Genomic DNA, 25,392 nt, shown 5'->3' on the forward strand with positions numbered 1-25,392 from the left:
AAATTGGATCGAAATGTAGGCCTTTATAAGCAGAACATTTTGTTTAGACTACAATCTACATACACATAGGTATATGTATATATTATATATATATTATTATATAATATATTATATATATATATTATACAATAATCAATACCGTAAATTTTGTAGTAATCTCACCGCTAAGTAATCGCAATAATAACGCACATCGATAATCATTATGATCGTTAACAGACTAACTCCCACCAATCGAAAGTGATATACAATTGCTTTGTATATGCAGCAAAAGTTTCAACATGTATATACTTAACGATATAGTAAATCTTTTACTTTACGAATGAAACAGCTAGAAGTCTTTTATAGTTGGACAGTTTTTAAATTGAAATAAATGCACGCTTTAAGATAAACTAATAGCCGCATTTGTACTATGTATAATTTAATGCACACGCACACACACACACACATACATATATATATATATATATATATATATATGCCATTGAAATGCACTTGTTCAACTATAAATCGATAATACAACAAAAGTATAATAAATAACTAAATGTATATCTATCGCTTTATTGTACAGCAAGATATTTAAACATTTGTATCTTTAAAGATATTTTAATAGCTTTAACCACTTATAAAATAAATATCAATGCCATCGTATAGTTTCATTAAATTATGTTTTACTGAAATCAATATGACTAAAGCATATATGTATAATATACTCAATTCTCATACGAATTGGAGAAGAAATACTGACTTTGTAAACAAAATTGACTATGTCTTCTTTGTCATAATGTAACAATGAATAGCTTTTAAAGCGCGAGATAAAAAAGATACTAATAACGAGAAACTTGAACACGAATATCACGATTCTCCGCTACAATACATCAAATTTCTCTGCTAAACGTGTATTATCAACAAAGGGACAATATGACTTGGAATAATATACGATATCCGAGCTAGACAATCGCCAGCCTAAATTACCATTAAGCATCTCCGTACGATTAGCATCGATATTGCCAACAGATTTATTCATTCCATATTAATTTTTTATTCGTGCAGGCCACGTGCAGGCACTTAACACCGGATATATTTTCCTCCTGCCGCCATCTACATTTTGGCCATATGATATTTATGACATGCCATTCTTCGCATTCTTCAATGTTTTTAATTAGTCGCTAACTAACTACTCGACTTAAACAATTGACTGTATGTTCCTTATCTTATACTTTAATTGTAATTCGAGATCATCCATAAATATTTCGTGGCTTTTATTATTGACGGAGCCGAAGCTAATGGCATATTAGGAATGCGGGAACGTGTCTTTATTTTGTTTACAACATAAAAGTTTCTTTATACGTGAAGTTTACTCAGGTCATCTAAGAAGGATTTTGGTGTGATTATATGCGATGATCCTGAAGTAAAATGACAATTCAGCGTGGAAACAAGTTCAATTAGGCGAAAATTTTTCATATATACTCACCAATAATCACTTCCCAATTTTTTAAAGCATTTGTAACTTCGTAACCGCATCGTATTTCAGAAAAACAAACACCACCGACAACGAAAACGATTAGTCGTGGTACGTTCTTAATGGTTTGCGAACCTTTGTCTTTGTGCCAATGTCCATATCTTGCACTAAAAGTAAATTACAATGATGTTACAAAAATATTAACACCTAATATTATTTCTATACAGGTTCTTACTATACCTAGTTGGAGCATGGTATCCCGAGCTTGCTGCTCGTCCAGCCAAAAAAGGGAAATGTTTAGAATCAAGTTTATCTTCGATAGCATCTTCCATAATATCCTTCATAACTGGAGTCCAACGACTCATTTGATAAGTATGCTCTGTAATTCTTTCTTTACGTTGTACGGTATACAATTTTCTGCGGTTTCCACCCTATAAGTGTAATATGATAAATTGGTATTAATTTAATAACAAGCATATAAAAGTATATATATTTAGAGAATGAATACATAATTTGTTAATAATTGACAAAATAAAATACTTACATCTACAACTATATTGATACCAAGATTTGCCATGTTTACTATAGTTTGTTTATCGTCAGCAGATATTTGGGCATGATGAACTAGGCGGTTCAGATTCTCTTCAGAAATACCATTTTTACTAATAACATACAGTGCAATGATTCGTAATTTGTCTAAATGATGTACTGTTTGGTCAAGTAAAATCGGGGTAATATTTTTCATTTGATCTTTAATACGTTCTCCCTCAGCGTCTGTACCCATTGCTAAATCCTAATAAAACATGGTATATAGTATGTATCGTACTTGTTGAATAAGTTAACATGAAAATTAAAAAAAAAAAAAGCGGATTATATGTGACATATACTTGTTCCACTTTGCACAGTTTATCTACATTCCCTTGATAACGTTTCATACAATCTTCCGCTAATTGTAAGTGTGTTGCATATTTGCTCAATTCCTTTTGGTACTGTGGCATTCTTTTGATCATTTGCGAAAGATCTCTCATGCTCTGTTTGTCTCCTTGTGGCATTCTTTTTGATTCTGTGAATTTCTTTAAATTTTTAGTAACATTCCTAGAAACAAATTACATGTTTTGTAAATAATATCGCACCGTTTCCTTTAATAAATTTGTTCGTTATTTTACTTACTGTGAAACTACAGCAATATGTTGATGTCTAAGCTCTACCCATAAATCGTCATTTTCATCCAATAATACTTCCTTTTGTACCCCCGCTGAAGCTTCGAACCTTATAAAAAATTTCATATATTGAAACATCAATTGAAATTAATGATAACAAATATTACATTTACCTGTAAACATCATTATCAATATCTAACAAATCGTACGCCATAGCTTGCAGCGTTAATTCATGTAACAGCGGAGAGACACAGTCAAATCCTCTATCTAGAATAAGCAATTGGGAACGTGCTTTCTCAGGTCCTTCGCCCATCGTCGGTTCATCCGCTTTGTAAGCATCCAATTTCTGTTGAACCATATGTGCCAGCTCAACATTTCGATCGAAATCGCTGTAGGAACAATGAATATTTAAAATAATGTAGAACCAATGAAGAACTAATCCAACACTTGATCGAATTCTAAACTCAAGCTGAACTAAAAATATCTTAATCATTACGGCAATGCAAAATAAGAGGAATACATATTATATTGTACCTTCGATATCTAACTGACGGATATTCTCCGAGAGTAGCACAAAGCGTCGCGATCTGTTCAGCTATTCTTTCCATATTGGCTGTTCTCAAGTTGGAGAAGGAAGCGTTATAAAAACAAGCGAACGTTTCACGCGAGTCCAAAGAGAAAACCTATTTAATTACGTACTCGTTTTAATATTATCTGTGCATTGGTTGTTAAATATTAAGTTATAATTTTATTTCAATTTTCAAAGGCAGTGTAACACACACACACACACACACACACACACAGAGACAGACAGACAGACAGACAGACAGACAGACATATATATTAAGGAAGAAAAATAGTTAATAAAATAACAATAAATAACAGGTCTGGTAATTGCATGCATTGAAAAGAAAAAGAAAAGTTTGATCGCGAAAGGAAAGACAGGAACATACACGTAAAGTAATTATAGAAGTCTTTCGCCTACATTCTATCCCGTAAAATAAAGAACTGAAGCATATATAGGAGTTTTGTTTATCGAAACTGAGAAAATTAGAAATAGTAACTATCACGATTACGATTATTACTAGTCAGCTACGAGTTTTTTTCTTTTGTTCGTCACCTGCGACTCGTAAGGCAGGAAAGCGATGTTGATCTCTTTCAGGGTTTTGATCTTTTTAGCGGCGAGAGACTTGCAGAGTTCATTGAACAGCTCCTCCGGACACACTGCTCGCGTGCAAGCATGAATGCATTCCGTCGTTAGTACGTGCTTTATATGTATGTGAATACTGTACAAAATAGGCGAGTAAGGGATAAAAGTCAAATAATTGTGTTAACATTGTCATAATCACTGGTCGAAAAATCGGAAGGTAGGCTGTAAGTGAAAATATCATACGGCTGTGAATAGGGTGGTGTCTGTAAAGGGCGTTGATATGATATGTGTTTGTTTGTGTATATGTTGGTGAATGTGTGCCCATCACCACGGAAAACGTAAAGTTATCAAACATTCGGTTTCTCTGTTACAGTTTCCTTGCTTTACCTGCTCCTCGTACGGTATGAAAGCGATGTTGATCTCTTTTAGTGTCTTTATGCGTTTAGCTACCAGGGAGAGACACAATTCTTTGAACAACTCGTCGGGACATGCTGTAAAGAGATACACTTAGAATCTTATGTGGATTACCGAAATCGAATGTACCGGACTGTCCATTCTTGTACAATTTCTTTTTCAATTTCCTGTTTATTAAACGTGTATCTTGTGAAAGAAACGTAAAATCGAAAATGAACTTTCATGTGTACGCGAGAAATAAAAAGAACGTGTTCAGAAAATATTAAGGTGACCAAGATAGAAATGAAATTATCTTGATTATTTATAACCGTTTCTCTTATGACAATGTTTGCCATGTAATGAACGTGGGAAGTGCGAAACTGCGTACCTTCCGTGAAATAAACGTGAGCTACTTTGTAAGTAGTTCTAGTAGGATTGCTAAAGTCTTCGATCAACTTTTGGACAGACGAATTGCACGGTGTGATCAAGTAGATCGCCTCCATGGTGGGTAACGGTTCCCGTTTTTTGTTGATATCTTCTACCAAGGTGATGCCTTGGGCACTGATATCGTGCATTTTACAGCACGCTGATACCATCCTCATGGCCAATTGATCGACTACTAAAATACGCCATTGTACCCCACTTGTTCCAGTCTTCTTTTGTTTAATCACTTCGTTCATAATCTCTGTAAGAAAAATATGATATGATAAGAAAGAATCAGAATAATACATATATATTATTGCTAAATACAAATAACATATTTTTAATAGCCTAAAGATCATTTGATCGCAGATTTATTATGCATCGGTATGCATTAAAACATCGTTCATCATACTTTGATATATCTAATGAAAAATGCAATGAAAATATTTTAATGACAGAAATTAACGATAAAAATTGTAACACGTGTGTAAGACATATTTGTCAAAATAGTAATAATCTGAGTGTAGGCAATTATTTGACAATTATTGGCGCTCTCAACGTGTATTGATCGTTCTCATGGACGATGACGTCACGCTAGACAGGATTGTATCTAAAGAACAAGAAGCCCCATTTCGAATAATACGTAGTTAGTAAAAAATGGATAGAAAGAAAAGGGTATACATCGATGATCATCTCGGAAGAAAAGTCCTTCGTTGGACATTACGAGTGTTTGGATTTCATCGTATCATCGAAATTGGTTTACTAATTAGATTATTCAATATAGACTTGTATCGATAATAGACTCAACGATTCCGCGATGCATAGTAATTGTTGATACTGTTTAATGAGAGATATTGCGACGTTTGATTATAGAAAATAAATATTATCTTAGTAATAGCAGTGAAACGATCGAAAGGCGTACGTTACGTTGGAGCTCTTTTAGAAAACAATTAAATAGTATGAAATTTATGAAACGTTTATGAAACGTTTTAAAATAGTTCAGTCTACTGTATTTAAAAATGATTTTAATAATTTGCATGGATATATAATTACCATATTTGTAAGTTGTTATGTATTTAGGTAGAAATGATAAAAGTCCAAGCATAAATGTTTACGAATAATATATATTTTAAACGGAAACACGTTTTGCCAAAAATAAAAATGATTGGCTTTAGATTTTATGACATTAAAGTATAATATTTATCGAGATAGAATACGAATACAGTAAACTTTTAGAATCAATAGATTAAGAGATTGGTAAGTATGCCTGTTAACAACCTATGTTACTTTGGGCAATAAAGTTTCTATTTTATATGAAATTTGAGTGGAACGAGATTCTGAAACATAAGTTTGACATTTTTATCTAGCAGCCGCTTCATAAACGATGAAATCATCACAGCATATACGCCCTTTTGGAGGTTACGGATTCTGACAGTGATGGAAATGATATGACCTTTATGTAAAATAAATTTACAAGATTGTTCCAATATTACAATGCAAAGAATTTTAAAAATGTTGCTTATATCGCAGAGAGTTACATTATTTTTTGTTACTCACTTTGACCAACTTGTCCCTTGAGCGCCATTTTGCTAGTGACTGACTGTAGATATGCTTACTAGGTGGCGTTGAGAATCGAACGAATAGATAATTCTAGAATTATCTTATAGTCAGTAATTATCTATAGTAACGTTCTTTCGTTCGAATCGATGACACTGAGATTGGACCGCTATTGCTAATGTAAGTGTTTAATAAAAATTATCCTTTTTATTTACAGATTTTATCAAATTAGTTGTCTCGCGTAAATCAATTTATTCGTATTTGAGAAGTGGTATAAAGAAGAAGGATTTCGTGTAATTTAACGTGGATTTGTCAATGCATATTTTGACAGTGGGCAAGCTAGAATATCGTATATCGTGTAGATACTGTATAAAAAAATGTTTACGATCAATCTAGTAAAAATATATAAAACCACCTATATGTATATAATTGTACAAACATAATAGTACAAACATAACAATTAAAATTGTAGAATAATGTTAAAAGTTCTTTAAATGGTTCGTAATAAAATATCGAACGTTGCATATTATTATGGGAAACTATTTTTTCAGATTATAATAACATTTATAACAGATTAGAATAATATTTATCGATCATAATTATGATATATGTAAGATATCGTAAAGATCGTATTTTTGTAGTCGGCTTTTGTAATTAAGATGTCAGCAAAGTCGGTTCTTTTAATTCGTACTTTCGATATATCGAATCATGGAACATGAATTTATCTCGAAGATCGAATTTCGTTTCTATTATCGAATAATGTCAATTGAAAAGCTACGTATGTTCGATCTATTAATGTTTTTTTGTAGGGAAATCGATCGTGACGAATCGATCGTTGGAGAGAAATTGCTAGTTGAAACGAGGAAAACGGTCGAAGTAATTATGCGAAAAGAATATACGAGATGCGAGTGCACCACCTGAAAGCGAGAGGGGCTAGCGACGAAGCGACACGCGAGAGAAGGAGAAAGAAGATCGGTACAACGAGGACGTGAGAGGGTTTGTTGAGTTAGTTCGGATTTGTTCGCCGGTGTGCGTGGATCGCGCGTAGACAGTTAAGGCGCGCACAACGGCAGACAGTGTGTATGCTCGCGGTCAGAGAAACGACATTTCTACGTTTACTTTCCTCGTGATTTCGTATATTGTTTTGTGTGCGCGCGTCCCCGTGTCAGATTCAAAAATACGTCGGTTTCTCTAGCATCGTGTCAATGTACGGGAGAATGTGTGTCGCGGATGTTGTTTAACAGTGATAGCACGTCCTGACTACGGGCTGTTCCATTCGTTTTCTTATGTGACGAGTGTACTTGTGTGGTATATCTTTGGCACTCGGTGTTCGGCTGCAACGATTTACGATGAAACTGGAGTATCCTTGCCGTGTCGAGGGTTGGCTGAACGTCTGTGGTGAGTGTACGATTTCCTTTTATCTTTCGATTTTCTTTTTTAAAAGCAAATCTTTTGTATGCACGAGGTTCCGCGACTTCTTGCTAAATAATGGGGAGGAAAGGATAAAATTAAACGAATGACTCTGGAGAGGAGCGAGAAGGGAGGTTATGTACGTTTGTGTGTACAAAAGTGTCTGGTACAGTGAACCTTCGAGATGCACGTGCGCTCTGCCGCACGAGAACGCTATTTCGCTCATTTCGCTAGCCGGCACTCAGCCGGGTCCACACGCTTCGTTGCATAACAACAAGCGTAGTGGGAGCCTGTCATCGTTGATGGTACGGAAATCCCCTGTTCACATCTAACGTCTAACGTCTAACGTCTAACGTCCCAGGAATATCCTATACTTTGTATTTCTTGATAGGCTCTCAGCGTTTATCTCACGGTAAACAAAGTTGACAGACGAAGAACGTTTTCTTCTTCTTCCGAACCGAAGAATGTTTCTTTTGTATCAGCATTCGTTTATCTTACCACCACACGAAACCTTTAAGCAGACAAACTTTTCATTTATTTCGAGTAGCGTGCATTTATTGTTTGTAAGTTGTTTATCTGGTACACGTGGTAAACTATGCGTTTCATATAGTCCGATTAAATTCGTGTATCGAAGTTGTTGTTACTGGCAAGTGTCGGGTTACGTAATATTCCAACGCCCATTTCTAGGTCACAGGGTGACCAAAGGATAAACGGGGTTGTCCAATAATTATTGTTTTTGTTTGAAATTTAAAAATATAGGGGGTTGATATTGCGGTCATCGAGAGCGTAAAAATTAATCGAACAAATGAATATTTATGAAAACGTAAAAGAGAAAGGTATCGAGGATATCAAGATTGTAAGTATTTCGAGTAGTGCGTGATAGTGCGTGGGAAATTAATTACTTAAACGTAGATAGTTTTGAAGATTATCCGATTAAACGAGTAAATTATTTGAAAATTCGAAATTAATTCGAAATAAACTTAGAATTGGGCTAATTGTGTACGCAAATATACAGGTACATACGTTTCGGAATATAGAGCATTATTGACACGCGCATACAGAATGTCCAGTGGAAAATTGTTAACGCTTGTGTACGTAACTATGTAATTTTAAGCTTTCTTTTCCGCGTTATCGTACGTTATGCGTATCGCGTTATTTCGAATTTTGCTATCAAACATTTACAGATGATAGAAGTAACCGTAAATTTGCATGTTGCGATTTTCACTTCTTTTAGCCGGTATATAGCGATCGGTTACGCAATTATTTACTCTGCGTATGAACGAAGGAAACTAGATCGATCGAACGAAAGCAAGAACAAGCGAGAAAACATGCTTGGATGGCATTTATTGATAGTCATCTAGCGATAGCACGAGCGCTAACGTCGTCGAGCTTTCTTTTTTTTCATCGATCTCCATAGGATGAGACGATGTTTGATTTTTGCGACCTTGGCAGCCTGTTCCGCATAAAAGTTGGTTTTCAGGCCGAGTTACCAGTTACCGGCAACGCGTTTTCCGAACGAGCCGGAATAGTTGACGTTGAAACTTTAAAACACACGCGATGAATATGTATCGAGCTAGATGCGATAAATCGCTATGGAGGGCGGCGCGTGTCGCGTGTTTCGCAAGGAGGCCAGGCTCGAGCGTCTGCTGGACCAGCGTCGATGAATCGTTGAACGACTGTTCGTTACACGGTGCTTGAAACAATTAGAAGATCTGGTTTCCGAATGAGTCATCAGAGCGACGTTTAAACCTATCATTCGTTGACTTTTCTTCTTTCTTTCTTCTCACTTTCCGATATTTCTCCTGTTTTAATGGAAACGAAAACATACATACTTTGTACTCTGATTTTCGATCGGCCAGCGAATGGACGTTTCTTGTACCGTGAATTTTATACACATCCGTTGTTCGAATCTACTCATTTTTGAAGCGCGTGTTTATCTCTTTGAACTATGTCAGGGAAAGTGAACTACCGAAGTCACGGAGTACTTGGTTAGTACGGTTCTTCTTTCTCTGATCTGCGATACTCGTATCGTGCAGTCCTGATTTTTTCCATTAGTGGTTAATCCGTGTGTTTTATGATAATACCTATGAGCGTGTAGCCACATCTCCGAATGGAGGGTATAGATCTCTAAAACGCTATAACAGCAGTAATTTTTTATTTTTCTCGGTTGCGCTCGAAGAATGGAAATTGCACTTTTTATTTATCTTATATACTATCGTGTAACGCGTGCGTGCTTCTGTGAAACGGAAAGAACACGCCGCGAAGATAGCGCAGTTATATTTGGCTATGTGGTGAGAGCATTAGAGTATGATGATCTTAAACTTAAGTAACTATGACGATCGACTTCTAGCTATAACGCGCTCAAAATACGATGCTTTCAGTCGCGTTTCCCTTTAGTCCTATTACGATCTGCAGCCGTTACGCCGCTCTCCGCGAGCAGCACATAAATAATTGATTTATTATATGATTTATAACGATTCGATGCCAACTACGTCCGATACGTCCGAAGTTCATGTATACAGCATGCCGCGTTTCCGAACGAATCGACAGGCCAGGTTTATCGCGACTATTGCCTTTACTACTTCATTGTGTAATTGCATTGGTGTTCCTAATAAATGATATCGTGACGAGTCCAGCTGTAAGTGGGATCGTAAAGCTTGAACCCGGGTTCACGACGCGGCGCGGCGCGGCACTCGGATCGCGACCGCTTAGATATACCATCAGCTTTCTTCTCCTCTTTTCAGCTACCAATCGATCGAACCAATTTCCAACGATTTTTTTCTTCGCGTTTGATGATCATGCTTTTTATAGATCCCGTTTATTACTATTTTACTGACTGGAATTTACAATTAGATGGTTGTAATACCATATTTTTCCGTATTTTTTTAATCAGTTTGCCACGAGTCACTCGTATCGATAGTCTCGTATTATTTTACCAATGTGCGTTTCAAACTAAATTTGAAATTAATTTCCAATATCCAAATGCTTTGAAAGCTTACGAGATTTTTATTTCTATCTAAAATTGGCAAGAGTGAATTGCACGTATACGGACGAGATCGGGCCAACGCGAAAGGCAACAATGTTGTACGTTAAAGAGATTTTCATAAGGGACCACGAAAATATATAAACGTGCGATAAACGCGTCGATCGAAAAAGTATAGGCGAAAACTGGATAATCCTGATCGGTCGTACGAGAAAATATGTACTCGTATTTACGCGACCGCGTACCGGTTTCGTAAATGAACGTTTCACTGACATTTGCAACAGTCGCTTTATAACGCACGAATATATCTACGCGTTACGTTGATATCGCTCGAGTAACGAAAAAATCGGCCCGCGCTGACACAAATACCGTATTACATTATTTAACAGGATAACGAAATTGCTGCGTGAATTATCGCGTTTTGCGTTCATCGGCAAGCATAGGTGGGCATTGTTACGCGCGAGCATATTGCAATTGGTTGGTTTACTTTTCGCATTACACGAGCGCTCGATTAATTTTAGGTTACCGATACCGACGAGTGTTTCACCGGTATGTACGTGCCTGCATTGCATTATACGTATAGACAAATACAGAAGCGCGCGGCGCGTCGCTTAAAAATTGACACGCTCCTGTAATTTCATACGTTTCTCTACAAATGGTATTTTATTTCGTATTTTGTATTTCGTATCTGTATAGTTGTTTCTCTTTGTCGTGCAATCGTATTGCGTTTCGCCAAAGATGATTATTATTATCGTCGAGTTCCGTTTGAAACGTTAAATAATTTTTGACCTAATTCTTACGTCGGTCTCGAATGGTTAGAAATTTTGTCTGTTCTTAAAAATTCCCAATTCGAAAACTGTATTATTTATAGCTCGATTAAAGAGGAAGGGATCGATGATAGAATCGTTATATCAAGAATATTCGTGTCAAGTCGGGTTATAGCTAACGCGTCGTCGCGTTGAATGCAACTAAATTTCCCAGATTTATCGTAGTATTGATCGATTATCTAGAATTTCGTCGTTGCCTTTGCGTTCATTTTGTGTTTGTTTGGTGTATCGATCGCGCTATAGGTTACGTATCGTAGGGGCACAATAGCGATAACACAGATAGAAATTGCAACATCGATGTTAGGCGCAGGTGTACGATAAATCGACCGATTCGAACGACTTTCTCGATCGATCTCTCAAACTCGTTTCATACCGGTTTAATTGGCCAAACAAACGCGATCGAATGGAACCGCCTAGATGAGAATTTTACAAACTACGGAGCATAGTTTGAAGTTGACAGTGCCTGTTCATTGGCTCGCTCAATATCCTTATCGTTCGACGATATATAAATTTCTTGCGAAAATATAAACAATTTGGCAGATACATTCCAAGTTAAATTAGATTTAGGAAGTAAATTTTAAGCAGTTTACCACAAATTGCAGTATGAATTCCACTTGAAAATTTGTAAAATGTTGCAAGCTATTACTAATGGAAGTATTTTGCGTTAAGAGGTTTGCGTTCGGTAAGGCATTACGAAATCGTAGATATTATATTTCGATGGATTTACGTTATTCGACAGATCAACGTAGATCAACGATCGAGATCGATACGGCTAACGTGGATCGTAACAAACGTCGAAAAACCTAATTTCCGACAGTTTGATATAGAAATCTAAAGATAGTCGTTGCTGTCTTCTGGTTTCGAGCGCCACGTAGGCGTATTTCAATTGCATTTACGTTAGATACGATTCCGATGTTTCTGGATTCGATAAATCTTCTATCGCAGACGTTTTATTGGTTTTCTGTTTGAAATAATAGCGCCAAGGTTTCTGGTGGTAGCTTTGCTGCTGCCCTCCTCCGCTCACTTTCTTATTTGTAGATGTAAAACTGTCGACCAATACGCGTATCTATTCTCACGATTGTATCGCTTCTATCAGAAATAATAACTAGCAACTTCTTTTCAGTTCCGCAAGTTACTTATAACCGCGTCGCTTAAAGTCGCGTCGCTTAAAGTCGCGTCGCTTAAAGTCACGTCGCGGCAAATCGAAAGGAAAAGGAGATTTTGGATGAGACGATACGACAATGGTTCGACTTTGCAAATTTCCGACGTTATCTCCAAGTTCCTCTGTTATTTCCTTCCTCTGTTATTTCACCAACGTGGCTTCTGACGTATCTACAAAGGTACAAACGGAAGTCACGTCGCGTCGGCGACGGCGTACAATGAACTCTATTGGTACCAGCCTCTGATTACGATTATAACAGATTCTGATGCCCCAACTCGACTTTGACGTTCGTTTGAAAGCGTTTTGCGAATAGTTTCCCGGTATTTAAGATTTAGCTATAGGCAAATCGAATAAGTTTAAACTTTACGTATGTCCATCGGTATATCGAAGGAACCTAATAAATCGATCGAAAGGTAAATCGGTATTGGTAAGATATAATGGAACATTGTTAATTGGATAATATAAGATTTCAAAAATATATTAGTTATACGAGTACGTAATTTTAAAGTTACATAGAATTACGAAGGCTTCGTTTCCGAATGACTGCGCCGCGCCGCAGTTTGACAAAGGCAAACCGAGACGAACGAGGCGGTTAACTTATCCTTTACCTCGTTGAAATTGTTTAATGTGTTTACTCAATCCGTTCTCGGCTCGAATGCGAACACGGCCTTCGGTTTTCTTAATTTCACGATACGTAGTCGCGTACGATGTCCAGCCCGGCCATAAAGGTTCGCGATATACGGTACGAGCCGGGAACCAATGGAAATGTGAAAGGAAACAGGCTTTTGTTATCGTAAACTTCGAAGAGCTGCTTCTGCTTATAATAAAGAAAACGAATGGATAATAGGATCGGAGGGAGGAGTTCTGTAAACGAATTTCTAGACCTTTCCAAATAGTTTCCTACCGCAAACGTTTCAAGAATCGGATCGTTCTATTAATTATGAAACTGGTTTTATCGCTCTTTTTGTTTTTTTATATCACGCCATTAATACCAACGCATTGCCGATAGTGGCAAGATTTGTTCGCGATTTAAATAACTCTTCTTATCTCGTACTGTTCGTAAGTTTGCTTGTGAAAAATAGTGCGAACAAGAATCAACTTTTACCGCTGGATCTTTTCACACGTGCGCATTGACAAAATCGTCTCACGAACGGATGCAAATTCGCTACATTGTAAGACACCATTCGATTTTTCAACTAGAAAGAAAATCTAGCTACAACGTACACAAATACTATAAATATCTTTGCTATATCGAAATTACCGGTTTCGTCTTCTGGCCAGGTGGAATCTTCGATAGAAATTGAGAGAAAAATTCCATTTGCTAAAAACTGTTGTTTACCGTGTTTCTCGAAACAGGTGTTCTGTAAACGGAGAATGAGAACTCTATTAATTACGCGGTTTATCCAAGAATGAAGCAATTCTTACGGTAATAATTTTCAATTCGTGAAAATAACGAGGAGAACGATATTTTTCAAGTGCGAGAATGCAGGCTTTTCGTCCGATTTGTGATACAGTTTTATACGGCCAATTTGTACCAGTCGCAAAGACAGCTACGACGAATAATTTGTTAGCGTTTCCGGTATTACGCGTCGTTTACGAGGAAGCACGCGCGCGTTACGTTCGGGTCAAACCATTCGTCGATGATTTACGACGGCATCTTATGCGAATCGAGGAACCGTCGCGTCGAGATACGTAGTAGGAGTCGTAGTAAGAGCTGGTCCCTGTCAAACGATATTTATGCCGAGAGAGATCGCGGTTCAGCCGTGAATCGTTTGGTGCGAATGAATATAGAGCAGAAAGACGCGTGCTCGCAGTTTGCTTACGTGAAAAGATTGGACAAGGTGTGGTAATTCGGCAAGAGGATTCTTTGCGACGTGTACAGACTATGCAGACGTCTCGAGGTTCGCTTTTCCGAGTCGTCTAACCACGCTTTTCGTCTATCGCGACGCTCGTCAGTCGGTTCTCAAGGAAACCAGTTAGATACCAGTTAAATAGTAATAGATAGACGGATAGACGGATAGACGGATAGACGGATAGACGGATAGAAGAAATTGCGATGAGAGAACACGAGCGTCCGGGGTAAACACGGAACGCTCGAAGGTAACCCGCTAGGCAAGGCGATGCAATAATCGGTCACGTAGAGAGCATTTGCCTCGTGTAAAAATCAAGAGGACACTTAACGCGCACATACGTTCCAGATGAAATCAAGTTATAGCCGGGTTAAAATCGTTTGCGATCGATCACGTTTCTTCCGGAATGGTTCTGCTTTTTAGAATAGCTGTGTATCTAAAGAATTTTTTCAGTCGGACTGAAATTTCCAGGAATCCTCAAGCAACGACGACAACGTTTACTACTACTTTTCCATTGTCATAATTTACGTTTGAAAAAGAAAGCTTATAATCGAAGTTGAAACAGCTAATACGTACCTCTGTCTAGATTGTCCGAATAAATAATCAGCAAAAAACAGGAAAAAGTGAAAAAGAGAATCGTGTTTACTCTGTTGCAATTTACACATCTAGTATTAATCTAGTATTAATGGGTTAAAAGCACGGCGTAAGATCGCCTCGTCATTTTCCACGCGATCCTAATCACCTGGCGGTCAGTAATTTGTTGTCTATGGAATTGTTCGCGCCGCTTCAATTACCAGGACTCGCGCCGTTTGTACACGAAAAATCATTAAGGGAAACGAAGCGTATCGGCAGGCCGAGTGTTACATACGGCGGATAAAGATGATCGGCCGTGGTTGGACAAGACAACGACGAAATTCGATAATTGGTCAGGTTCGATGCATTTTCAACGCACGTGCGTCGCGATCGCGACATCTCGAGCATGTTGAAGCGTTTTTCGAACACCGTTCTTGAAGCAGGTACTGGCGCGGCGCGGCGTCGTCAACTCCGAACCAAGGTGTACGCGTACACCGTAATGGCGATAATTATCCGAGTTTATTACCCAACGAAGGCAAAGGATAGGTCTGGCTAATAGATACTTTGCATCCTGATAGACGACTAGGTAATGGTGGGGAGGGGGCGGACGTTGAAGTTAATTAACGAGCCGGGTACTACAGATACAGCACGTACTACAGATACGCGAGGATCGACGACAAGAAATTAATTGAACGTTTCGTGTTCGACACGAACCGAAATTACTCGAAACTTATTCGCGCGCTATGGTTAACTATCCGACCGATGTGTATGTGCCTATGTTTAATAGCTGCACGCAGGGCTGCCAGGTGCGATGGCCCGCAAGCCGGACGGTATGAAATTTCGCCAACGTCTCGTTCGATGCTTCGCGCATGTTTGGCTTGTTTTCATTAAGGTAATTACAAATTTGATGATGTCACGGGGGGAAATGGTGCACGATGCCTTCTCGTCACGAATAGCCTTTGCGTCGAAATTGAACGTCAGAGAATCGACCCGCCGAACAAACCTTAATAAGAAACTAAACTGTACGAATAATTGTACATGTAAATTGTAAATATAAATTATAATATATACCGTAGATAGGCTGCGGTCAAAAGTTAGGTACACGCAGGTGCGATTTTCTGAATCATCTCTGTAATACGATTACGAACATCAGATAGTTTTTCGTTATCCATGGATTCGATTTTTGTGAATTTATTTACTAGCAGATAATATCGCGTAAGCTTGGTGCGTGAATTTTTACGAAACATTGCAGAGATTAGTTTTAGAGATCAGTCTCTTGGATCAGTAGTCTGTCTTATCTAGGTTTAGGATAGGTTCGGGATAGAGTTGAACTTGTCTCTCAAATATTTTTTTATTCAACATTCGTTTTCGAATGAAACGCTGCTTGTGCGTTCTTATCGTTATCCTACTTATTTAATTTTGACTCGAAAACGTAGTCGATCGTCACTAAGAAAAAGGTCACGAGATAATAAACGAAGCGAAAAGCTTGTGTATTGTTAATATCTTGTAGTAACGTACGTTTCACGATACGTGCATGTATCTGTCAATGTACATATTCTTCGAGTTTTTACGACTCGATTTAGCATGTACGAAACGTTCTTAAACATAGGTGACTATCTACTAATCATAAAATTTTGGTCGTCCGATGGTTATAAATTTTTCACATTCTTTTTACGATATATTCTCTCTTTTATCGTGTAACTGTTCACTCGCAACTTTATTTATTCAGCCGTTACAGCGAAAAGTAAGATGCATAAACGTCGGTGATCATCTTTTTTATCATATTAAAATGAAGTCGAAGTAACGTAAATTTTGGTCAAAGACTATTACACATGACTCATCGCGAGTCCGTATAAAATAAAGTAACGTGATCGTGAGTCATGCTAAAGTGAAACCGAAGTGCGAGTGCTCCGGTACATGAACATCCTCGTACATTTGCATATCGATCTTCGCGCTACGAGGCAAAATTTACGCATAGCGAATGCGATAAGATTTTTGTCATGCTACGCGCACGAACGTTTCTTCGAGTCCTCGAGGATCTCGATTCGTGTTTTAAACGAGCCTGGCATTTCGGTTATATTTCGACAGCTGTACGATAATTATCGATACTTGTCGATTGGAGTTGAAAGTTGAATCGCTTGTTTCATTTTATTCGCCATTTATTTATTGTCATTGATACGTGTTTTCTTTCGAAACGTTCGATTCTCGTCTGTTAAATCTTATTGTAATATACAACATACATAAATATATACGTAAAACAGACGCAATAAGCGATAATCTGTAAGTCCGAGTATATTATATCTCTTATATGGCTGTCGATGCCAGTTTAGACATAAACGTGTTTTTAAATTTTCTCTGTGGGAGAAAGATCGTGTCCTAGATGCTCCCTTACTCCCGTGTCTGTTACCGTGCGATAGATTGTCTGTCAAATGTTAATTTAACCACGTGCAATCACTCGTGTATACACGTGCTTCGAACGTTGCACGACATGTGAACATATACATACGTATACGTGGTGGCCGTACGTGTAAACCGCGAATGACGCATAGCTGTCACTATGTCAAAGGATCGGTGGAAAATGGCGTGAAATCCATTTAGATAGCTGCAATTCTGTTTGGATATATTTCAGAGAAATAAAAGAGATACAAGCCGAAATGTTTCTTGATCAGATATACATTCTCTTTTGTAACTAGTGTTAGGCACCGACGTTTAACTACTCGGAAACGGTGTTCCCTTGTTTGCGAAGATAGGCAAAGATAGGCGAAGATGGTGCCGCAGTCGATGGATTCGCTGCACGTGGCCGCTTGTAGCGTGGCAATGAATAAAATCCTTGCGGGTTTGAATGGGCCAAGTTTCTCTTACGAACGGAGCATGTAATCGATTCTGTCGAAAGGTTTGATTTTGAAAGGCAGTAAAAGAATAATCGTGAAAATGTATAATTTAACGAAAAAATACAAGATCCGTATACGGTAAGTCTTAGGACTTAGTCTTAGGGTAGGGTTCCAGGAAATCGAACTTTTTTCGACTTTTCATCGATGCGGTTCAACGTTACTCTACAAGAAGTTATAACGAGCGAAAACTAGGCCGTCGCAATTTTCAATGACTCTTCATCCGCCGATGAAAAGCACCAATTTCATCGTGCAGTTAAATCGCGATCGAGCTTCATTTTTCCGAGAGTTCACATGTTTCGTACAATCGTATTATGAATTTCATCGGTATTTTTTATCCTGCGATTTGATTTATCGCAAACGAGGCATCCGCTTGAAAGAATATTACCAAACGGAAAGGCGCAGCAGTGCTGCGGGACAGGCTGTACTTACGTTACGACCCAATTATGCTGCAGCCCTGTTGCCTCGAATTATGGAAAAATTTATTGCCGATAAATTATCGTAGCACTGTGCCTTAATTGTTGGCACTGCAGAATCGGTCGTTGTTGACGATGATGATATAAAACATTCTCCTTCTTGTAGGTCGTTTGAGTACACAGTCTATTCGTTACAACTATTATATTTATGGTCAGACTACGAGCTGATTTATCGCACAAATGTTCGAGTTTATAGCGAGAGTTTACCTCTCTTTAATAAACGTTTAAGAGAAATTTTAAACTCGATCGGTTGTCAGTCTGTGATATACATGGAGCTTTGACAAATTTCAAGATTGCTTTATGGTTGATACAGAAGGCAGGGCTGGGGGTGAGTGTAGAGACAATGGCTAGAACGAAGAGTGATTTTTTGTATAGTATCATCGATGCTTTAACATTTTATTTAACGCATAACGAGAGAAACGGTGATTTTTTTTTTTTTGTAAACTTGACTAAATATTCCAAGGGTTAACGCAGATCTGATTCGTTATTCTTTGTTTGTTTTTAAATCTTAAGCAAATTCAACATCGTAATAAGAAATTTCCAGCTTTACGATCAAGTTTTTCGCACATTCCACTCGCTAATTCGACGAAAAAGATGAGATGGATCGTGTCTGTGTATGTATGGCAAAATAATTTTCGTACGTGTCCAATTCAAAATAAGAGCAGCGCACAGGAATCTGCAAGCGTGTATTGTGTATGTTAAAGGTTCGAACGTTGTACCGTAGTTAGGAGAATCGAATGTTTCTGTGGAAAGCATCACGGATACGTATCAGCTATACCAGCTATGTGATATGATAGCTTGTTTGTTGGAAAATCCGTTACAGTTTGTCCTAATGCGGCTCCCGAAGGGAACTACCTGTGTAATTTGGCTTGCTTCGGCGTCCCGTATTACCTTTGTTTAATCCAGACAACACGGCTATCGTCCTGCACCTTTTATACATATAGATCAACGCTATTAGATGCATGCTATTAGATATGCCGATTGTCTTTATTAAAGCTTTTCTCCTGGGTTAATTAAATAAACGTGGCATAATTTTGCTTGCAACGCGAACCCTGTGTCCAAATTTATAGCGATCTCTTTTAGTTACAGTCAGTTTAGACAAAGTCACTGAATTTTGCAACTTTAATCCAAATTATTTTTCGTTAATTCGTAAAGCGATGAAAGGGAAAATGTGCGTATTAACGTACCATTAGTTGGTATCATTTACAGATTTACTATATATTATATGTGTTTAATTTGCTCATTTGTAGGTTACAAATTTGTTTGTCTGCTTTTTCAATTTTTTATACAGACTCGGATTCGTCCCCCGAGTTTTAGATCGGCCATGAAAATGATTAAAATCGGCGTTCGTATCGGTCATTGTACTTTCGCCGCCACTTTTCGAACGTATCCTCGATTAATAACGCAACATATAAATTTACAAACCGATCATTTAATGATATAATAATTTATCCTATCAAATATACTTACGTGTAGGCTATGATATTCGTTTGATCAAGAACAAAGTCTATCATATAACGTCATTTGAAAAAGTGCATCTACATTCCACGAAGTATTTTCGTTCGATCAATTAAAATAGTCTCACTGTAGGCTAGGGTTCAGGCACGATTGTTTAATCTTTCTCTGGATAGCTTCTCTGTGCTGCAAAAAGCCATCAAACAAGCGACGCCCTGCGTAATTGAAATTACGGCAGAGACTCGTATATCCTGGTAGAATGGCAATCGTTAATTGGCGAGCAAACGGCAACGAATTTAATACACACACGCTACTCCTATCTCGGTTTGTGTATACGTAATAATACGTCTGTATTTACTGTCGATGTTAACGGTACCATGTGAATTATCGAATCGACGTAGTACGAAGTTTCAGTTTTTTCCTTTTTCATCCGATACAAGGCATCGCCGCATTTACCGTGGGCCGTGGGTATTTTGAACAACGTAAAAATATCGAAAATCAAATACGTCGATCAAAGGGATACGAAAACGAATCAATCGACGAATCAAGTAAAACGAGAAAATGAAACTCTGCTGTTTGATATTTTTAATTTTATATATGTATACGTATTTCGTTCTGTTTTGTAAAGTAACGTAGCGCAAGATACAGCGAGAGTATGGTTTTACCGTTTACAAGTATCAATGGAAGCGATGGTGAAAGTAGCGAGACTAAAATACCGATTACGATATTTACTGTAGCGAATCAAGCGATCGGTAGTGTGCCACCGGTAACAAGTCCGTAGCTCTAAGAATCGCAAAATTTAAAGGCACGCTAGGTTTTTAGGTTTAGGTAGGTAGGTAAACGATATAAAATATATATATATAAAAATAAGTCTTCCGCTTTCTCCATTTCGTTACATTAATACTTATTTATGTTTCAACGATACAAGTCGAGTACTATCTCTTTCTTCTTCGGTGTCAAAAAAAAAAGAAAAAAAAAAAGAAAAGAAAGAGGAGGGAAGGGAGGATTCGATCGTTAAGGTATTTATTGTCTCCTGTTGTTTCCTCAAATTTTCGAAAAATGAATCTCTCTAATTCTAGTTCCGTACTAAATCACATTTCTTGTACTTGTTAATGAGATATGGTGAAAAAGCCGCGGCTTATTCTCTTACGGAATCATATAATTAATTAATTAAGCTTGTCTGAACTTGAGCGAATGATACATCGTATCGCCGTACCGACCGAAGATTAGACGTCGCGATATGATGTACGCGCATCAGGTCATGTTGATCCCACACTCCCGGCAAGGCTTTCCTTGAGACGGGATGAAAAAATAATACCAGTTCCGGCATAATGTGCAGCATAATAATCGCATGTACACCGGTTCTCTGCCGGTTGGTCTTGTAACAATATCACGGTAGAAATTGCCCTTTGGTTCGTAGGTAGAATTTGTTAAGAATCGTACTGTCGTCTGTTACGCGTCGATTCGACTGTCGTATTTCCGCTACCTGTTCTCCTCGATTCCTTTTGCCTCCCCCTCTTTTACGGTGGCATTAAATATTCTTATTTTCTCATTATCATTGGTTGGCACGTTAAATTTATTTTTTATTTAATTTATAACGTAATATTTGATCGTAATATTTGATCGCCTTGTATTTTAATATCGAAACTTTAATCACGAATATCTCGAAGGCATTAAATATATTCAACTGTGTGATAGGGTTTTTTCACAAACGGGATGACGAAATCTACGAATCTAGTATTCAAAGTTTTAACGAGGCAAGCGAGTCGATTATTATCGTTATTATGTTATTATATTTAAATTACGCTAACACTTGTAATTAGGATATTTTGCTGGGCACGTAATTTGCTAATTTGCCCATTTTTTACCCCGCTCAATCCGTTTCGTATATCGTACAGTCGCCTGTTTTCATCGTTTCATTCGTCAGATTCAAAGGAATAAATCGACGTCGCAGTCGGTCGACGTAAGGCACGCGTGTCGCCCATTTTTGCTTCCGTCAACGATAAATCGCGATCGCTTCTATCCCTATTGACAATTTATCGCACTGTTAATCTCACATTGCCATCGCGGGCCAACAAATACGCGTATCGATGTTAGGCAGCTTCGCGATGAACGCGAGCATGGATCATTACGTTCGCCAACGAACCTAAGCTTCGTTCTTCTCTCGTATCGTGTCGATCGTAAATCTCGGGAACATCGTTTTCTACCGTTTAAGGATACAGTTTCAGCCAGGGTTTTGCAAGACTCTATTGATCGACGTACCGGTTAAATCCGACGGGGCAAGCACCTTTCATGGCGCGCGGGCGATAATTTGAAGTATATTCTCACGATACGAATAGGCTTTGTAGAAATCGTTTCTCTTGCTGGAACGTGAGCAGGATCTCTTAATCTTGTATCGCATGCCTTTTTCAAGTACGATGGTTCCGAACATTATAACGTTTACCAATCGTCGCACTTGGCAATGGATGGTAAGCTAAAGTTTCCGTTATGCGTAAATTTCCGATGCCAAGTATAAAGCAACCATCTATTTAAATATTTGATTTTCTACGATTCACCGCATCAGACTCGATCGAGATGATTCTCTGCTTTAAATAAAAGAAGAAATGTTTGTAAATTGTTGAGAAGTTGTAATGCATTATATTTCAAACAAACTTTTTACGTTTATCGTCGCTTTTCAATTCCGTAGATTACAATTGATGTTATCATAAGCATATCGTTACTTTATTAGGAAAGAGAGTAAAGCGGACTGTTACAATACTTACGTATTCCGTTTAGTGTTGCCGTTTTGTCATTTACCAATCACGCAAAATCACGCAAGTTTTCATCGACGTAAACAACATCTCGACCTCGCGACGTTAAGTAGAAATCTCAACAACTCGAGCGAACGTAACAAATAATCACGAAGATTAAGAGGAAGAGAAAGAGATTAAGAGAAGTAATTGGTGGAAATTTACCGCTTCGCTTTTAACCGTGGAATAGTTATTCTATTATTATTTATCTCGGTAAGTCCCTTGGATTCATCGTAGCCAATATCTTCGGAAGGAAATATATTCGTGAGGATTTATTCGTTGCGCGTGTAACCGGTGAGAAATAAATTACCCGATGATGTACGATAACTGTGAAAGACTGTAAACGCATCTACGTGCACGCCCACGTCTTTCTCTATTATCCTGTCAAATATTTACGATCCATGGTGTTCCGAAGATGGTGCTCTTTGCGTAATTCTTATCCTTTTCGCAGCCTAGTCGTAAAGAGATCCCGATAGTTGGAGTCGATGGAGCATTATCTTATCGAATTATCTATCGTTTTCTCAGCTTCTGCGTTGTAAATTATTTTTCACTGAACGTTTCAGGGCTGCAACGTCGGATTTAATAAATTCGTTTCTTTTCTTTACGCGTATGTCCGGTTCACGGAGTTACCCCGTGCCCATGCGGAGTTAACGCGAGTCGCAAACGAATACGATATTGTCAAAAGTGGAATGCGACGTGGACGCGGTGTATCCTTATTGTCGCTAATAACGTAGCAAGTAAATATAACGGCAAAGTAAATCAAATTTCGTACAAGGGCGCGCATGGTATCTCTTTTCTTAGTTCGTGTATAGTAAAGAATAAGAAGTATAAAACGAATAATTCTTTTGTTTTCGTTTCGTACGTATCGTCCTCGTAGCGGTGTATCGTGTAATGGCTCTTGAATCGCGTAGGAACACCTGGATTTTATAACGTGCAAAAATAATTGGAAATGAAGTTTCGATGTGAAATTGTCGCGACTGCGAAAATAACGGCTCTTACGTGTGTAACTATCTTTCCTGACTTTACCACACCCTACGGTTAGCTGGGCACGCCCGTATAGTAGTTTGGCGTAATTAATCGACGCGTTAACAGGTCAGCGTTACCAAGCAACGGATTAAGACGCGATTCTTCTGCCTGGCGATTAATCTGTCGCAGAATTTAAAGGGACGATCGCGAAAAATAAGTTTTCTCCCTTGCGTTAGCAAGCTGTTCGATAAGCTTTACATATTTGTTACTTTCGTCTACCTATACAGTACTCATTGATAATACCCACTTTGCGTATAATATTCGCGTGTTGCGTATAATCTAATATTCATCTAATATTCAAATCCCATAAAGGGATAAATATAAAATAGCATCGTTTGCAACTGGGTCGATCGTGTTTAACCGATAGACCATAGATACAGGGGACGGCGAGCGTTTTGTCGTCGAATATAACGTTCGATAACGGTTATTTCAAGGATCGTCGACGATAGAGTAATCGTAATCTAGATTCACCTTAGGGTCGAGAGCCGTCTGGATCGTTTGGTGGTGCATTGACTTAATCCTTCGTAAGAGCCGGCATTATCGTGTCGAATTTTCGATAATTGCCGTGCAAGCAATTAACGACCAAGTCGTCTTGCGGTTCGTCTACGTAGAAACAAAGATATCCGTCGAAAGATACATATCCTCTTATTAAAACATTACGCTTCTATCGTCGTTGGCAGTTTGCTTTTTACAAGCTTGCGAGAAATTCGACAAGAATAGGCCATTGTGTGCAAATCGAACGATTTTTTATCTTTCTGTCGCTAACAGAGTATTAAGTAAGAACGGATAAAATCATAAATCCGATAAAACGCGAACAATGCCGGAATAAACGGCAATTAATTAATCAACGACGTACTAGTACTCGATTTTTCTTACGGCTCGTATTACCTGCTTGAATTTATCCATTCTTGTTGAATTTGCTTTGAATATCATCGTCAGACAACTTCTCACGATCGTGTGTTACTTCGCGATCGGACTATGCATTACGGAGTGCAATTACGAGTTTCTTTGCCTCGCTTAACTCTCATTAACATGTCAAATCGTGAAACCGGCGGAATTCCGGTTTCGTGTCTTTCTTAAGACGCGACTTTTTCTGCCTACGAGTCTCTTGAGATCGACGTTTGTCCTTCGAATTGCTTCAGAGTGCAGTGACATTTTTTGCCGACGAACAATTGCCTTCCGCAAAACGGACAATGTCGTTGGACGTGATCGCTTAATTATGTTCTTTCTTCGAACGGCATAAACGGCATAAAACCGTACGACGGTTAATCAACGTCCGAATAAAATTTTTATTTCGTACTAAACCGTTGCATCGAAACGTGGTTTCGTGTTTTCGATTTTAAATTACGAAGGGAAATTTCAGAAAGAAAAACTCGAAATTTGGCTCGCTCGAATCCTGTAGATAAAAAAGATGAGATATTTTGTGAAAATATTCATTAAGTAATTTGGAAGATTCCGTCGAAAGAAAAGTTACGCTTGCCTCTGTTACGTCTAGAGCGACGTAGCCACTTAGTAAGTTACATAGAGAGTGACACTCTACTCTGTAGCATTTAGTTATTTGAGTTGTTTCTCCTTCGTACCGATACGTTTCCCCTTGTTACAGCGTATACAGATTTCCGGCTACATTACGTATACGCTCTTGTATGAACAAAGTATATACGGAGCTTTGCGATTCACGGCATTCTATACTTGAACGCGTATTGTTATCATGCGGGTGTGTCCACAGGAATATGAAGCGTCAGCGCAGCACTCTCGTTCCTGTGAACAAACGTGTACCATTGTTACTTTTACTACTATATTATGAATCTTAT

General features: G+C 38.1%; 2 protein-coding genes across 7 annotated transcripts in view; one reads left to right on the forward strand and one right to left on the reverse strand.

The window, feature by feature from the left end:
• Window positions 1-3: 3 nt before the first annotated feature.
• Window positions 4-6,261, reverse strand: LOC100650696 (protein ROP). 2 transcript variants are annotated; one of them, XM_003399153.4, is made up of 11 exons: window positions 6,143-6,261; window positions 4,551-4,847; window positions 3,740-3,843; window positions 3,154-3,302; window positions 2,793-3,008; window positions 2,630-2,728; window positions 2,347-2,554; window positions 2,004-2,252; window positions 1,700-1,890; window positions 1,472-1,626; window positions 4-1,403 (listed from the first exon to the last, which is right to left on the reverse strand). In XM_003399153.4, the coding sequence occupies exons 1-11, from the start codon at window positions 6,168-6,170 to the stop codon at window positions 1,342-1,344; spliced, it is 1,758 nt and encodes a 585-aa protein (XP_003399201.1). In that variant the 5' UTR covers window positions 6,171-6,261; the 3' UTR covers window positions 4-1,341. The 2 variants fall into 2 exon arrangements, with proteins under 2 accessions (XP_003399201.1, XP_003399202.1); XM_003399154.4 differs by lacking the exon at window positions 3,740-3,843 and adding an exon at window positions 4,157-4,260.
• A 707-nt stretch (window positions 6,262-6,968) lies between these two features.
• Window positions 6,969-25,392, forward strand: part of LOC100652225 (ras GTPase-activating protein raskol) — a 254,380-nt gene continuing 235,956 nt past the window's right edge. Inside the window, exon 1 of one of the 5 annotated variants that reach the window (XM_048404028.1) lies at window positions 6,969-7,540. Coding sequence is in view for 2 of the 5 variants with exons in the window: in XM_048404035.1 (XP_048259992.1) it covers window positions 7,492-7,540 (49 nt within the window). In the remaining 3 variants the exon portion in view is untranslated. The remainder of the gene's footprint in view (window positions 7,541-25,392) is intronic. The other 4 variants (XM_048404035.1, XM_048404036.1, XM_048404038.1 and 1 more) reach the window with 4 other exon arrangements.

The sequence above is a fragment of the Bombus terrestris genome, chromosome 3, assembly GCF_910591885.1.
Source record: "Bombus terrestris chromosome 3, iyBomTerr1.2, whole genome shotgun sequence".
Lineage (NCBI taxonomy): Eukaryota > Metazoa > Arthropoda > Insecta > Hymenoptera > Apidae > Bombus > Bombus terrestris.

Bases quoted from the DNA above. Each gene is read 5' to 3' on its own strand.
- LOC100650696 (XM_003399153.4), bottom strand. From the start codon at position 6,170: ATGGCGCTCAAGGGACAAGTTGGTCAAA. The intron at 1,891-2,003 runs GTAAGTATTTTA...TTACACTTATAG, and splicing joins GTATCAATATAGTTGTAGAT to GGTGGAAACCGCAGAAAATT. The intron at 1,404-1,471 runs GTGAGTATATAT...ATTTTACTTCAG, and splicing joins AAATTGGGAAGTGATTATTG to GATCATCGCATATAATCACA.